Genomic DNA, 16832 nt, shown 5'->3' with positions numbered 1-16832 from the left:
GATCTTTCCCTGCACGCCTCTCTCCTCTGATCACATGATCCGCTCAGTTGAACGGCTGTTGCCTTCGCTGGCCTCGTAATTACCAGCATTCAATTCGATGAATGTTAGCCTAATTTTCTCAGATTTAAGAGCTTTAGGTCTTAAGATAAGCCTAATTGAAATAATATGTAGTGACTGAAATAGTTTAAGTGTGTACCATAAATCTATATTTCTTTAATTAAATGAATCATGACATTTAAGTACGGTAGCCACGTTCATTCATGTAGGCTACGCTTTGCTTACCAAAGCACGTGAAGGCGCATTTACCGATATAGTAGGGAATTGTAGTTTCTAGCAACACCCTGAAAGGCAGAATAATTACGTTTAAATTAGTAATTTATTAATTACTGCTTGACATGATTTAAAAAACCGAGGCTACATTGGGACGTTTGCTTATCAGCGACTTATTTCTCTTGTGGCAGGACTGACCGGACTGACCTGATGAACTACAAACACTAACCGGAAGCAGCTAAAAGTTGTGCTTTCTGTTCTGAACAGGAACAGAAGAGGTGAGTGTTCAACCGAAAAGGTGCAAAGGGCAAGAAAGACGCAGTTGCTGTTCTGATTACTCAGTGGTGGGTTAAAGTGTCACATTCCCGTTGGAAGATGGCATTTTATCTGAGATAGAAACCAAACTACAGAGCTGCAGATCGAGCTGCAGGTAGGCATAACCCTCTGCTCTATTGTCATGCATTTCTTATCATGGTTATGATTTACAGCTGCGTTATCAGGTGATAACTGTGATCACTGTGCGCTGTGGCAGATATGCGGGCATTTGGACTTGGACCCATTTTTAACGTCTGCTCTCTGCAAACCGTTTTGAGTGCAGTTCTCATGCTGCTCACTTTGTTCTCTCTGTTATTGTGGTTTAATTAGTAGGCTATTAATATATTGAGAGTCCGTGACTTTTCCAAGAGACAGTTAAAGTCATAGAAGTTGATATGTTTCCTTAAATAAAGCTCTAAAAGACATGAGGGCATTTGTCATTCCACAGCAGGACCAGTGCTAATTAGTCTGTTAATTATAACTGTATAGGCCTAACTTTTTTAAATTCGATTGCTCACTTCTGAAGGAGAAATACCAACACTTTATATGGTTACACTGTCCAATGTGAGGATTTGCTGCTTTGATCTATTATACAAAACTTTAAATGTAGTGTTTTGGACTTTTGGTTGGACAAAATATATCATCTGAAGTTGTTGCCTTGTAGCCTACTGTAATAATCTAACAAACAATTTATTGATTAATTGAAACAAATGTTGTCTTTTTAGATTTTTCTGTCTTGACATGTGACAGATTTCCAAATAATAAGAACAAAAGATACATTTAAGTCTTTGAAACACCCTCAGAGAAATAATTCTCATTTGCTGATGTGTCATTTCCTTCCTCGTCTCCTCACTTTCACTTCCTCTTTCCTTGGCAGATGAGACTTCTTTCTCTTCGCTCCTTTTGCGTCTGCAGCAGGACGTTATTCTCTCAAAGGCCAACAACGAAGCCACAGCAGCGAGCGCTGAGTGGTGCTGCCATGCGTCTGGTGCAGTTTCATCGCCATGGTGACAGAGGAGTGAGAGTGGGAGTGGAGCTAGGAGAGGGGCTCGGTGTGGTGGATCTGAAGGCGTTTGATCCTCTCATGCCCTCGACCATGAGAGAGCTGCTGGAGCTGGGAGACGAGGGTCTGCAGTGTGCACAGAGGTATCTTTTGACACCAAATTAAAACCTAAAAAATAATCTTCTACCTAAATGATCCTCATCAGTCATCGTCATCCTTAATCCTCCTCCTCTGAATAAATCATCTCCAGTTAATCTTCTTAAATCATCACGCTCTTCCTAAATAAATGTAATCTCCTAAATCAACAAAGTTTGTGCTTAATTATTTTAATTTGTAAAATCATCATCGTAATTCACTCATAGTTAATCTTCCTCTCTTCCTAAATCATGGTCTTGGTCATATACTTCAGACATCTTCCCGACCTTGTTAGTAGTTTTTTTTATCTTCAATCACAACATTTTAAAAATGTTGCTTAACACCATCTCCTACATACCTCATCATCCTCCCTCTTCCTCAGGGCCTTGACATCTGGTCAGTGTGTGGTGGAGCGATCCGACATCCAGCTGTTGTCTCCCGTGTTGGCCCCAGAGAAGGTGGTGTGTGTGGGAATGAACTACCGCGACCACTGCCTGGAGCAGAACGCCCCTATCCCCAAAGAACCCATCATCTTCAGCAAATTCCCCAGTGCCCTCACTGGCCCGTATGATGACATTGTTCTGCCCTCAGAGAGCGAGGTGAGAGCGAGCGAGCAAACTTTACTTTATTGATGTCACTTTTCAAAAAAGTGACAAATAAATTAAAGGAACAACTAGAGGTCCATGCTCTGAACTCTTCTGTGTCAAGAACAACATTTAAAAATCAATACTGTGGTGCTTCTGGAAGCTACATGTATCATCCTTGTTTTTTGTCTGACTGTAGGAGGTGGACTGGGAGGTGGAGCTGGCCTTTGTGATTGGACGAAGAGGAAAACATATCAAGGTGAGCATCATGAAATTACCTCTGATCGCAGTGACACTCAAAAGCATCTTTTCTGACTCCATATCCGCTCCACTCATTTGTCCAGGAAGAAGACGCTCTGTCCTACGTGGCCGGTTTCACCGTGGCAAATGATGTCAGCGCACGGGACTGGCAGATGAAGCGCAACGGGAAGCAGTGGCTGCTGGGAAAAACGTTCGACAGCTTCTGTCCCCTCGGCCCGGCCTTAGTAACCATCGACTCTGTGAAAGGTGAGAGGGAGCCGGACAGAAAATGGAGACAATCTGGTTGTTAAAGTGTTGTTTGATTTGAGCCGTATGAAGGAAAATATTATTAGTCACATTTCTGCAGGTTTCCTTTATATTCCCATTATATTATATTGCCCACTGTGTTTTTGTCTTATGGGAATATCAATGCTGTCTTATCATTTTCCTCCAGATCCTCACAGCCTGGGCGTGCGCTGCCTGGTTAATGGAGACACAGTCCAGAGCAGCAACACTGATCAGATGATCTTCAGGACGGAGGCGCTGGTCGCCTGGGTCTCAAAGTAAATCCTTCAGCACTCATATGCTCACATATATAAATTTTTCTGATTTAGTAGCTCAAGCTTAGCGTTCACAAATCAAATCATGTCTTACATGAAATCCACAATATGGCATCTGTTCATCACAGAACCAAAGCTGAAATGACATGCTTAAACTGAGACTAAAACACCTCGGCTGGCACCTACAGTATACTGACCAACCAGAGCGTTCTCTGATCTGCTTAGAGATCCTTGGATGGAAATGAGTCCTCTTCCCTCGCCTGATTAACTAATGATGATGCCTGCATCGCTCTCTGCACCTTTCACAGGAATTATATACACTACGATCTTCTGGGGACGTTTTTTTGCAACTAAATAAGCGTACAAATTATTTGGCAAGACCATTAGAGGACCGTTATTTGTCAGTCAATAGCAAGTCATGGTAATTTAGATGCTACTGTATAAAAAAACGTGTTATTTCCAGCTGCTGAATTTGTGCTTTTGTTTTCTGCCGTCAGGTTTGTGACATTGACTCCAGGAGACGTGTTCCTGACTGGAACTCCACCCGGCGTGGGTGTGTTCAGGAAACCACCCGTCTTCCTCAAGGTGATATTTCATGAGTGAAAATGTGTTGCTTGTCTGCACATGGTCAACTCCAGCTTTACTTTCACTTCATGGCTGCATAGTAGAGATAAAGCAACACAGTATTTTCAATAGAAAGCAAGGCAGTGGTTCCTTTTTAGTATTAAAGTAGCATTTTAACTAAATGTTCAACGGTTTTGTGTTTCAGAAAGGAGACGTGGTGGAGTGCCAGATCGACCAATTAGGCTCTATAATCAACAGAGTTGTCTAAACCTTGAGATGATGTTAGCTGATAAATTAAATGCACTTTTTATCAACAGTTCAACACGATGAATTACTATTTTCAAAAAGCCTTGTTGATTTTCTTTTTCTAATGGGTTTATGAAAACTAGCTGAACATGTGTCAAAATATGCTTCATGATGAAAACTTTATAGTGATTGTCATTGTCGTCACCAGCTCTAAAAATACTCTTATCAGCAGCCGTCCACAAATGCAAGAGTATAAAACTGTGAACCCTATGGTAAATAAAAGTAATTTCCAATTATGTTTAACATCCAGCATGATTCATTGTTTATAAAGGGTTTCTAAGAACTAAAAGGATTCAAACAGAAGTAAGAAATAAGCAGATTTTCACTCAAAGAATTTAATAAAATTTCCGTCTTGCTCTTCAGAATTTTCCCCTTTCTTTGCCAAAGAGAAGATTCTTAAGAATTACTTTGATCTATTCTTTGATTCATGCACCTGAAATCATTGGAGGTGAATTTCTCTACACACACACATCCCCGGACTAAAGGAACCAATTGAAGTGACTTATTTTATCTTTAACCGACTTGACATTTGGCATTATATTTTATTAAAATAATTAATAAAAAGTGCTGATCATATTTACCCACAAATGCACTGTTCATGGGAAGTAGTCCAGGGTTATTATTCTCTTATACAAGGATACACTAAGAAAAGGAGCCGTGAATCAAATCACCAACCCTAGAATGAACGGCCCTCTCTACCATCTTATCTTCAGCTGCCATCTTACTCATTAAAAGGGCAAATGGATATACATATAAAAGTTTTAAATTTAAATTTTGCATCTCATATTTAAACGGAAATGTTTACAATACATTGCTATACTGTTTTGAAAGTTTAGAGTCTTGTAGTGTTTCACGTGTTGACACAAACACTAAAAACATGCTCAGAACTCATGTGTAATATGAATTTAAGACCCAGCTGTTGTGAGGCATGTGTGGATATAACACCATTCAACACTGGGTGGCAGAAGTGTTCCACGGTCTATAAGAGATGATATAACTGGGCTTTGGATTTTGGTTAAAAGAGGGAGAAAAAAGCAGCTGTTCTGACTCATGGCACAAACAGATGGTTGTTAACTTTAAAATGTTAACTCCTGCCAGAATGATCTCTGCATCCTGTTCAAAGCGAGGCATTGATATGTCTCTTCATCTCAGTGTTTGAAGGTTTCAGTCATTTATATTCAGGAGCAGAGCAGGTTAGAGTGATAACCTGTTTGTTAGAAATAAAACATGTTCGAAGGAGCATAAAACACCACTAAATAAACCATGTTTGTCTATGTACAACGATCCTCTGTTGAGTTAATAATGAAAAAAGCAAAATGTTTTATTGTCAGAATGAACATTGCTTTACTTTAACAGATCAACTTGTGAGAAACTAGACAAAAAGCAGAACATTACTTCACATTACAAACAAAACTTCTGCGGCCTTCTTCACAACATAAACATGGTCGAAAACGGTCGAAAAAATTAGCAGCGACCTCACAACTGATTACATGGACTTCATAATCCTCATCTCCTGTGGCTTTATGCTAATGCTATTACTAAAGATAAACTCAAAATCAAGGTCTCATCAATGAAAAATCAAAATGCAATTATCCTAAAGGCACAAGCTTCCCGGCACAGCATGCATCTTTTTTAAGACCAAACATGAGCTTCTGTGAGACAAACAGGGGGTGAGGTCGGACTCTCCAATAGAACAAAGCCGCGTTGAGGCCTCGAGTCACGCTGCTCGGTTAAACACTTTAATTGTAGAGGTACTGTGAAATGAAGCGGTGCAGCTTCTGCCTGTTCTCTGACAACTGAAACAAAGCACTGACACCAAGGAAGACGCCTCCTTTCTGTCGCTCCTCTGAAAGGACCTGTAGTGAACACAAAGACAGCACTGTCAGGACACTCGCAAAAGCAGCAACACTTTTTATTCAGTTACTTTGAGACGTCCCAGGCACAAAGCTGTTCTTATCTTGATTTTTTAATGTGTTGTTTAGTTTTTTTGCACAATCCCAAATCAAAAACCCTGAAGTTATAGGAGCTCAAAAACAGGACCTTCTAAAATGAGAAAGCTAAAGATGTTACATAAATAACACTGAACCACTTTTTCATTTATCAAGGTTTGAAATAATGAAGCGAAATGAGAGCCGAACTTCAGAATGTCCTGTCCTTTCTCTTGGTGCATTAACACAGGAAGCACATTTCACTTGCTTCAGCTTAAACATGAAGTGGAGTTAGCTGTCAAATCCTAACGACAAGTATGATTTCTGACTGATAGCCTTGACGACAAGGTTAATATCTGCCTCACGAGATCTTTGCCGATATGTAGGTCAATTATGCTCTATTTTTAAAAAGGCAGCAATTCAGCGATGGAGGAGTATGACTGGTGCGGACACTGTTTATTTTATTGAGTTGGAACGGCTGAGGGGTACATATTAAGAGCAGGGAATTTGTGCCGAAACATTGATTTAGAGTTCATCCAGAGTTATGAGTGAGCTGTTGTTTTCTCAGGTTTTATCTATTTTTGAGTGTTTCTACTCAGTCTTTTAGATTTCAGGTTGGCCAATCTAGTTTGCCCTTCTCCTTTTTATTATTCCAGGCTGTTGTTTACAGAGCGGGAGATAAACAATGTCCATAATTCCTATCTGCAAGACAAACCATTAGCTGATTTCCTTCTTGTACTGTATAAAAAACAACTTCCTTTTGCAGCCTGATAATCTATCACAATAAACAACTAGCTTTTATCTGGCTTCATCAAAGTTTCTATTAAATCCTCAGTGTACTGTGATCAGTGGAGAGTGTCGTGCAGGGCTCAAATATAACCAGCCAAATGCAGGTACATTTAGTCCAGGGGTGTCCAAACTTTTTTCACTGAGGGCCACATACAGAAAAATCTACGAAGGGCCGGGCCACTTTGCAAAAATAACACACTTATCAGGACATGTAGATGCTCTGATATTTAGTTTCATAGTGTCTTCGTAAATTGTAATCCTTCTTCACGGCAACACTTTCCTTGCAAATTAAACAGACACATTTCCCCTCTTGTTTATATGCCAATGATACACCCAGTGTTTTCTGCCTTTGTGTCCAATGTCCAGCAGGGTGAAAATAGTAGCCAGCCGAGGTCCCGACCCTCCTAGGGGAGTCCGGGGGTATGCCCCCCCGGGAGATTTTTTAAAGTTTTTAAAGTGAAATGCATGAATCTGGTGCACTTTGAGAGGGAAATTAAGAGGCTAAATCTGAAGAATTTTGTATGAAAAAAAAAAATGGAGACACTGTGTCAGATGAATTAGAAGCTATTGGAGAAGGACACATAGATTTTCCATAATAATATTAATTTAAAATAAAATATTATTCAGGGTCCTCTGGGATGGGCTTGTTGCTCTTTTTCTTTTATGGGACATATTTCTCAGTAATATAATGAGTGCATTTAAATTATTTAAAAATTAAAAGCGCCATATTACATTATATTTTTAAAATGTGCCACGGGCCAATCAATCAGTGTTTGACACCCCTGCACTAGTGGGTTAACTAAGAAATGCAAAAAAATAAATATATTTTTTTTTTTTTCAAAGGGCCATATTACATTATATCTTTAAAATCGGCCGCAGGCCAATAAAAAGCGGGCCGCAGTTGGCCCGCGGGCCGTAGTTTGGACACCCCTGATTTAGTCTAAGCGATTAGTAAGTTATTGAGACCACTTGCCACTTTGGCTGGGGAAAGATTTGTGCTCTGCCGGTTTTTCTAGCAAAATAAACTTGTGTCACTACCAGTCATGCCAGGGACGGCTTTCTACATTAAAAAAACACTATCTTTAAATCAGCGCACAGCAGTTACTGTTGAAACAAACAGAGCATAAATGCTACGGTTTCACATTCAAATAATTTCACTGGCTTCACATTAATAGCATTTCACTGGAACAACGTGAGTTGACTTTTATTTTGAAGTACGCCTAACAGAAAAGTAGCCGATGACACAGCCCCTTCAAAGCTCTGCAGCGCTCCAGTCACTAACAGCATGTCTTCTGTTTTCACGAGTTCTACGCGGTGAAATAAGAGGACATAAAGCTTATCATTTGCAATACTTGTAACCCTAAGCTTACACCAACTGCTAAGTGGCATTCATTTTCGGTTACAGTAAGGTTTTATGCATCAAATTTTACCGAAAGAGCTATCTATTAGGCTAAGTGTCATCGTCGACTACTGGCTTGGCATACGTACTACAGCGATTTCGGGCCGTTTTCTCCGAAACCATGTGTACGAGTGAAGTTTTCAAATAAATTGCGTCTGAACGTGGAAACTTTTGAAAACGGTTGCATTTTCACCGTGTCAAGTGCCCCATAAAAGTTTATATTTTCAAGCCTGCGTTTGCTGTTGTCATATGAATGATATGTTGCATCCGCAAAATACTTTTGCGGATTCATCGTTTCGTTTTCCAGTATAAACACCCTCTAAGTTAGTTACAACGGGCCCTAGTGCACACTGGTTACTATTAAGCACACACTCACACACAAATATATAGTAAAGTAAGGTTCAATATTTGCATTTTTTATGTGGTGAAGTTAAAGTAGTAGCTTATTTTTTATTCAATAGTTATCTACACAGGTCACAAATTGATGTGTTACAGCTGGGCTATAATATAATAATAATAATAATAATAATAATAATAATAATAATAATAATAATTTTATATACTATATATGGCTATAATGCATAGGCCAAGGTGTATTTTTATCCCTAAGTCAATTCTTCAAGTGCTGCCAAGATACTGGTGACCTACACTCAGTACTGTGCCTGAATGCATCCTGTTTAGAGACATACTGCTGCTCTGCTTAGTCGATTTTCTGCCAAAAAGTAACAAGAGGGGAGTATTGAAGTAAAGCACATGCATGTACTTTAAAAAAATGTTTACACAAAATTGTACTTTAAATGGTGTCTGCAAAACAATTAATTCTGCTAGAAATGTATTTCAGAACATTTAAAAATTAAAAAAATTAAATAATAATTACATCCAGTACAGTTTGAAACATAATGGTGGTAAATGTAAAGCAGGAATAAACAATATTAATAGGATTATAGGTCATCAGTATTCATCAAAATGTGAAATGTAAATGGTTAAAATATTAAGTGATAAGTGTTGCCTCTAGCACAACTTTCCACTTTGTCACTTATGCCCTTGGCCTGGCGAATTCTCTTTAAAGAATGATCTTCTGCCTCAAACTTGATTGGATATGGCTGCCTTAAGTCAAGCTCAGTTTCTCTCTTGTTGCATCAAAATCAGGTCGGATTCGTGTTCACGCTGAGCTCGAGGCTCAACAATATTGTTGAAAAGCTGCTGCCAGCAGTTGACCGATTATAAACGATTTGGATTGGATTTAGGCTGACCCAAGAACAGATCACCGCTGAACTTTTAGGAGTTGGTCTGCACCTAAACTTTCAGACCTGTGTCGAGTACCAGCTCTTGTAGACAGACCGATTTAGACCCCCCCCCCCACACACACACACACAGAAAGCCTGTCACTCACCCCCAGGTCTTTTAGTGTTCTAACTGCAGTGTATGCAGCCTCCTCTGAGCAGCTCTCTGTGAGAAACAGCACAAAGGCACAAATGGATCAAAAGAACATACAGATATCCAATATAGAAAAAACAGGTTGGGATAATAGAACAAAGCCATTACCAGTGGGATTGATGGAAGTTTTAAACTGTTTATTATTGAAAGGTGTCAGTTGGGTAGTTTCTAATTGTCTAATATGAAGAAGAGGGCATGGGAGCTGCTTTGTGTTTGTTCTCCGGTCTCTGCTGACTTGTTACAACACAAGCCAAATCAGTGGGAAAAAAGGCAAGGTGACAAGCTTTTGAAGTTAAGTCACAAAGAAACGTAAGATCTGTGTGTGAGAATTTCCGTGTTATTTAGGGAGAGGATGTCAGGTTGAGCTCACCATAGTGCTGTTTCTTCTTGTGTGCTGTGTCACACAGATTCAAATGCACCTGAGACGAAAACTCTTCTTCTGCAACAGAAAAAGACGAGAAAATACAGGCAATTATTCCCCTAAGGCAAAGCCAGGACAGGCTGCTTAGATACTACATGGAGTTTTCATGGTTGGATGACAGTGTCCTCATCTGACTATCATACTGTATATTTATGACTAGTGGGTGGTTCAGTGGGTCACTGCAAATAGCTTAGGGTGACACATAAATATCAAAGACATGCACACCCCCAGCCTTAATTTTTACTTAACGAGGCGTGAATGTATGATATACTCTGGTTCTTTGCTTTGAAAAAGAACAAGTGCTGCAATACATTCTATATCAGCCTCAATTGAAAATGTCATTTCACCGTAATAACTGAACCTTAAACTTGCAGTTGCACATACCTGGCAGAGGTGTGTGAAGAAGGTCCAGTCCGGTGATGGTCCAGCACAAGGCCCTCAGATGTCCAGCTAGCATACTGCAGAGGAAGAACAGCATCTCTGGATACTGGCTTGGCTGGCTTATCTAAAGAAAAAAAGAAAAAAGACAGATTGAAGTTGTAGGGGTCAGAAAGGGCAGCAGAGAGAGGATGGAATGAGCTTTGTTGCCACAACCAGCACAGTCTATGTTCAGAAAATAATACAGCTCTGGGCACAATACCATAAAAGCAAGAGCAGCATATCATACTTTTCCATGGTTCAAATCACAATTCTGGTAAAGTAGGTTTTGGATATTTTGTTTCATGATGTATAATATTGAAATTCATGTAAAATTAAACTTTTGGCCAAACGTAGCCACCAAGCATGTGAATACAGTGTATTCAGTGTTGATAGAAGGGACAGACAAAATAACTGAAACACCTAAGAAAGTATGAAAGTTTACTTCTTTATTTCCTTTCTTTTTTGCCATGGATACAACTGTAGTACAAAACATGTGTAAGGACATAAACTCACAATTTAATTCAATTTGAACTGTCCTCTGAATATAGTTTTATGTTGTTTTATTTATGGATTTATTTCATAGGTGTTTTATTTACGATGGTAGCTCTGCAGTTTCCCCGATTGCAAGGATGAATAAATTGAATCCTAAACCGGTCAGACATTGTTACTGTCTGACAACTCCTAAGATAGTTGTCAGACAGTAACAATCTGTGTACACTACATGGCCAATAGATGCTTGGGAACCACTTTTGCTCTGCTTTCATATTTCAAACATTTATCGAAAAGAGTTAATGGTCACATCTGGTAATGAGGGAGGCCATTAAACTGGGGGGTCCATTAAAACACTTTTAAATAGTTTTACAGTGTGTATAATGTACCATTATATTATGTAATATCTTAATATATGGGAGTTTTTATCGTAGACTGCAGCTGGTCTTGTTAAATTGCCTTTTATTCCATGGTCCTTACACAGCGATACAAAACCATTAAGTCTCTCAAGGGATGGATGCACACAGAACATGCTGCAGAGGATAGGGCACAGTGGGTTTCTTTTGCTATGTACACATTTGAACTCGTACTCGTAATTAATGGAAATGTATCAGTCCATTTTGTCTGTGTCATTTCTACACGACATTCGTTTTGTGCTCTTTATAAACTATTTCACAAATAATTAAATATACATCCAGATTTAATTTTAACGTTTTATTTCATTCACCATGACAGCTCCAATTTCTCAATGAGCAGATGTCATTTAGTCGACAAGGCTAAATGTCATTGGCTTTGGAAAGTTTTAGATGTCGGTGAACAAAATTAAACTTTTAAATTTACTGTAGGTGTTTAGGCATACAGTCATATGAAAAAGTTTGGGAACCCCTCTCAGCCGGCATTATAATTGACTCTGCTTTCACACAAAAAAGATAAAAGTGGTATGTCTTTAATTTACCAGGAACAGCTAAGTACTGGGATGTTTTCCAAACAAAGATTTTTTGAAAAGCAGTATTTAGTTTTATGAAATAAAATAAAATGAAAAACTGGCTGTGCAAAAATATAGGAACCCTTGTGGTCTTGCTGATTTTAATGCATGTAACAGCATGTAAAACTGAGGACTTTAAACACAAAATTGGTTGGATTATGTTGTTAAGCCTTTAACCTCATATAAAGGTCTGTTTAATCAGGATAAAAGGTATTGTAGGTGCCTAAATGCAAGTTCTACTTCTCTTTGACTCTCTGCAGAAGTGAGACAGAATGCGATCATCAAAACAGCTCCCAAAAGATCTTAAAAACAAAGATTATTCATTGTCATGGTTTAGGGGAAGGCTGCAAGAAGCTTTCCCAAAGGTTTCAATTGTCAATTTCTACTGTAAGGAACGTTGTCAGGGAATGGAAGGACACAGGCACAGTTGCAGTTAAACCCAGGTCTAGCAGACCAAGAAAAGTACAAGAGCGGCATATGCGGCGGATTGTTAGAATGGTTGCACACAACCCAAAGATCACCTCCAAAGACCTGCAAGAACATCTGGCTGCAGATTGTGTATCTGTATATGGTTCTACAATTCAGTGCAATTTGCACCAAAACATCTGTATGGCCGGGTGATGAGAAGGAAGCCCTTTCTGCGCCCACGCCACAGATACAGTTGCATGGAGTATGCAAAAGCTCATTTAGACAAGCCAGCTTCATATTGGAAGAAAATGCTTTGGACTGATGAGACAAAAATTAAGTTATTTGGTCTTTATAAAAAGCAGATGTTTTGGTGCAAATTGCGCTGAATTGTTGAACGATGTACAGATACACAATCTGCAGCCAGATGTTCTTGCAGGTCTTTGGAGGTGATCTGTGGGTTGTGTGCAACCATTCTCACAATCCTCCACCTATGCCGCTCCTGTTTTTTTCTTGGTCTGCCATGCCTGGGTTTAACTGCCACTATGCCTGTGTCCTTCCATTTCCTGACAACGTTCCCTACAGTCGAAATTGACAATTGAAACCTTTGGGAAAGCTTCTTGCAGCCTTCCCCTAAACCATGACTTTTGAACAATCTTTGTTTTTCAGATCTTTTGGGAGCTGTTTTGATGATCCCATTCTGTCTCACTTCAGCAGAGAGTCAAAGAGAAGTGCAACTTGCATTTAGGCACCTAAAATACATTTTCTCATGATTAAACAGACATTTCTATGAGGTTCAAGGCTTAACAACATAATCCAACCAACTTTGTGTTTAAAGTCATCAGTTTTACATGCTGTTACAGGCATTAAAATCAACAAAACCACAAGGGTTCCTATATTTTTGCACAGCCAGTTTTTCACATTTTATTTTATTTCATACAACCAAATACTGCTTTTCAAAAAATCTTTGTTTGGAAAACATCCCAGTACTTAGCTGTTCCTGGTAAATTAAAGACATACCACTTTTATATATTTTTTTGTGAAAGCAGAGTCAATTATAATGCCGGCTGAGAGGGGTTCCCAAACTTTTTCATATGACTGTAAATCTCTGAAACCAGCTTCTTCTTGAGAAATTGTTACTGCAGCAATTTAACTTGGATTTACTGACAGCTTGCTTTGTGAAACCACCTGAAGTGAATTTAGGCGGGCAAACTGATAACAGGTGGAGGAGAGTAAGGGAATATTTTCCATTGTGTGGTTTGGAGGTGTTTGCTGTCCCTGTTCAGCACCTGAGCTGAAGGCAGCAGATGGCCAGGAGAAGAGTGAGTTCATTAGCTGGAGAAAGTTAAAATAGAAGAGTGGAAATTAAAGGCCTTCAAACACCAAACGTGAAGGGAATAAATAGCACAAAACAGAAAATATCTCAGAAGACTATTTTGACATGCCTTATGAAGGTTCTAAAAGATAAGCCGTCATGGGAATTAAATGGAAAAAAAACATTGAGCGAAAATGACTGGGTGATCCAATATAGGAAAGGATGTACTGTATTTCGGTAAAGTTAAGCAGTAGGGCTATGAATCTTTTCAACATCCCTAGAAAGTAGGTTTCTTGTTCATATGGATGTTTTTCTCAAAGAAAATGTGAAGGTCAAAATGTTCCATCATTGATATATACACATGTGTATAGTAGTAATACTCATAATAATGACAGAGTTTGCCATATTCAGTGTGTAGACTACTGCTCTTTTTAATTTGTATATGAAGTTCAGTCAGGACACTTCAAGGTTATGGACTTTAAAACGTATTCAGAGTTTGTCTGAATTACCGCACACTCCTTTACGACCTCAAACTTGGTTTCAATACATTCATGACTTTTAAAATGTTTTCTGATGTACCAAATGCAGCAAACATGCTTGTTAAACCCAATGTACACACAATGTCTAGGTGAGAAACACTGATTGCGTGTACTGTCATTACTCTTGAGACCTCAATATCACTTTGTAGTGTTTGTGATTGATGCACCTGCATGTTAAGCGCTGATGTCTGTTCCCTTGAGGAGTTGATTGATCTCCCATATAATCATGACATTTAGGGTTTCTTTTAAAGATGAGACAGATGCTGTTAATTGACATTCAAGTGACATGAATCATCTGTGTAGGAGCTTTTGTAATGGAGATTTAGTTACTTCAAAGTTCTATTTCATGTGGCATTTCTTATATTTTTGAACGAGTCCTGTAGGAGGTGCCGTCGTTTTTAGGATGGGCCAGCATGCAACATTTCCCCTTCATTTAGCCTCCAGTGCTTCTCGTAGGCATGTGAAGAAGCCTTAGGGACACAGCTGTACTCTCATGTACCTTAAAAGAACGCAGGTCCTGCTCCTCACAGTCAGAGTCGCTGTGATAAGGGTCGTCAGAAGTGGTCCAGGACAGAGTGCCCTCCCTCTTCCAGAAATCACAGATGGGAACGTCCTTGGGAATCTGCACATGATGGTGGGAACAGACAGCAGCGTGTCAGACTATAAGAATTTCTGTCTGAAAAGGCCATGTGTGACTGACTAGAAAATACTAAGTATAATAGTTAATATCTGAGTTTTGAACCACGGGACCAATGTGTATCCATTATTCAATCTCCTTTAGCTCTTATGCAACCTTTGGATATGTGTAAATAAATCTCACTTCTTCCATGATCAGGATACCACAGCGCACCAGACTGTCAATTGCATCCAGTGCGAAACTCTGGGAAGACTGACAGGGCTGGATGGAGGAGGGTGAAAAAGACGAACAGAATTAGCACCAAAAAAGACTTTGAAAACATGTTTAATAATGAACAACTCCCATATCTTCTGGACAAAATCCAGCAATTTGCGAACATATCGGCAAGATTTGGGAGCTGTTATAACCGGAAAAGAGGAATACAACCACCATAAAGACCAGTGTATTTCCTGTGCTGATCATTTTCACTGACCTCTCTGTACATATACATTCTTGCTGTACATACATAAAGAACAAATATCTCTAAATACATCCTTATTTTCAAGCTTGATTTGCCAATATACACATCTTTTCATCGTTTTCACATCATTTCATCGTTACATAATGATCCTTTGAATTAAATGCATCGTCAACACTGATATCTGATCTGTCATGCCAATAAAGCTAATTTGAGAGTAAGAGAGACAGCAATTTATTTTTATTTGATTATTTTTGTGTTATTATAATCAGTATTTCCCCCATCTTCATACAGCAGCGGCGGCTATATTTTTCCCTCCGCTGTTATAAAAATCATTTGCATATCAATTTAGGTAAAAACTAAATAAAAAATGTTGCTGCATGCGAGCCTGTGTCATAGCCGGACATCGCCCACGCTCCCAACGGGTGGACACTCGCGCAGCTTACCGCTAGGAATGTCTGCTGAAAGTTCTACAGCTCAGGATTTTAAGCCATGAATTGAAGAACTTGAATCAAAGAAAAGATGAAAAGTTTTCTAAAGGGCTTTAAATAGGCAAATCTATGTGGCTAAATAGCATGCTAATATTGATGATTGATTGTCTCAAGTGTCTAAGGATGAATGCTAACATTATCTGGTTATGTATTATGTAGCTAACGTTAGCTAGCTACTGATAGCACAGAAACAAATACATTTCCACTAAATTGATTCTAGAAAAGGCACAGTTCGATGGATTTTTATCCACCAGAATGCAGGAAATTAAGTGTTAAGTTAAAAAATTTCTGGGGGGGCACCCCCATACCCCCACCTATAATTTGTACCCCTAAATGTTGAAACAAAACCTAGCCTATATGCCCTGTACGCAGGTTGTTTTACAATATATTCATAGGTATGTTGTTTTTACTTTTTGGATTAAAAAGAAGGCATGTCGTTAAACTACATGTCTGGCCCTTAGTGTGATTGTCATATCGTAGAGTGGCCCTTTTTGAAAATGAGTTTGTCACCCTTGGTCTAATTGATATTTCCTACATTCAAATGACATCACTGTAGCACATATTCTTATAGTCCAGTTTGTAGCCCAAATAAATTATGTTCATAGCTTGACTGCTGTGCATTAAAGGGGTGATGAATGCAATCTTAATAAGAGAATAAATCCAGGCGAACTGAAACATCTCAAAAATAGCTTAGGGGCTAGGGTTAAACTTGTTTAAAGAGATCCTATTATACTACTTTTCTGGTCTTCATTTCTTGTTAAAAACTGCTATAGAGCAACCTGACACGAATCACATCACAAAAAACTATGTAGATTTTCGGGACACTCTTCCTCTTACCCTAGCGAGCACAGCAGTCTCTCTCTACACACTGCTTTGAGCTTCTCCGCCCCTCCCCCCGCTGCAAACCCCACTCCGTTGTGATTAGTTGCCTTCCCTCCAGCGGCGGGAAATTTTCAGGAAGGTGGGGGCATGCAGCTGGAGCTTGCCTGAGCGGCAGCATTACCATACATGGAAACATGACAGAAACGACCCGAGCGTGACAGAAACAATCCGGAAATTTGAACGAGTTCGGCTCGACTGGCTGCCATAGTGTTTAGTGCTCTGCATAACCACCCCAGACGGTCAGCAGGGAATACGTCGAAA

The 16832-nt window shown here is 39.3% G+C and overlaps 2 protein-coding genes across 2 annotated transcripts in view; one reads left to right on the top strand and one right to left on the bottom strand.

The window, feature by feature from the left end:
- Positions 1–529: 529 nt before the first annotated feature.
- fahd2a (fumarylacetoacetate hydrolase domain containing 2A) lies at positions 530–4316 on the top strand. The gene is made up of 8 exons (XM_080037132.1): positions 530–700; positions 1463–1731; positions 2106–2322; positions 2507–2566; positions 2652–2814; positions 3002–3110; positions 3605–3692; positions 3877–4316. The coding sequence occupies exons 2-8, from the start codon at positions 1463–1465 to the stop codon at positions 3937–3939; spliced, it is 969 nt and encodes a 322-aa protein (XP_079893258.1). The 5' UTR covers positions 530–700; the 3' UTR covers positions 3940–4316.
- A 1400-nt stretch (positions 4317–5716) lies between these two features.
- The window catches only part of gpat2 (glycerol-3-phosphate acyltransferase 2, mitochondrial), a gene marked incomplete at both ends in the record, with an annotated part of 49733 nt that continues 38617 nt past the window's right edge, over positions 5717–16832 (bottom strand). The window contains 6 exons of the mRNA XM_080044341.1: positions 5717–5833; positions 9487–9542; positions 9901–9969; positions 10336–10456; positions 14604–14726; positions 14925–15002. Coding sequence (XP_079900467.1) covers positions 5717–5833; positions 9487–9542; positions 9901–9969; positions 10336–10456; positions 14604–14726; positions 14925–15002 — 564 coding nt within the window. The remainder of the gene's footprint in view (positions 5834–9486; positions 9543–9900; positions 9970–10335; positions 10457–14603; positions 14727–14924; positions 15003–16832) is intronic.

Source organism: Ammodytes marinus (assembly GCF_949987685.1).
Source record: "Ammodytes marinus genome assembly, chromosome: 2".
NCBI classification, from domain to species: Eukaryota; Metazoa; Chordata; class Actinopteri; order Uranoscopiformes; family Ammodytidae; genus Ammodytes; species Ammodytes marinus.
This window is presented reverse-complemented; position numbering and strand designations above follow the sequence as displayed.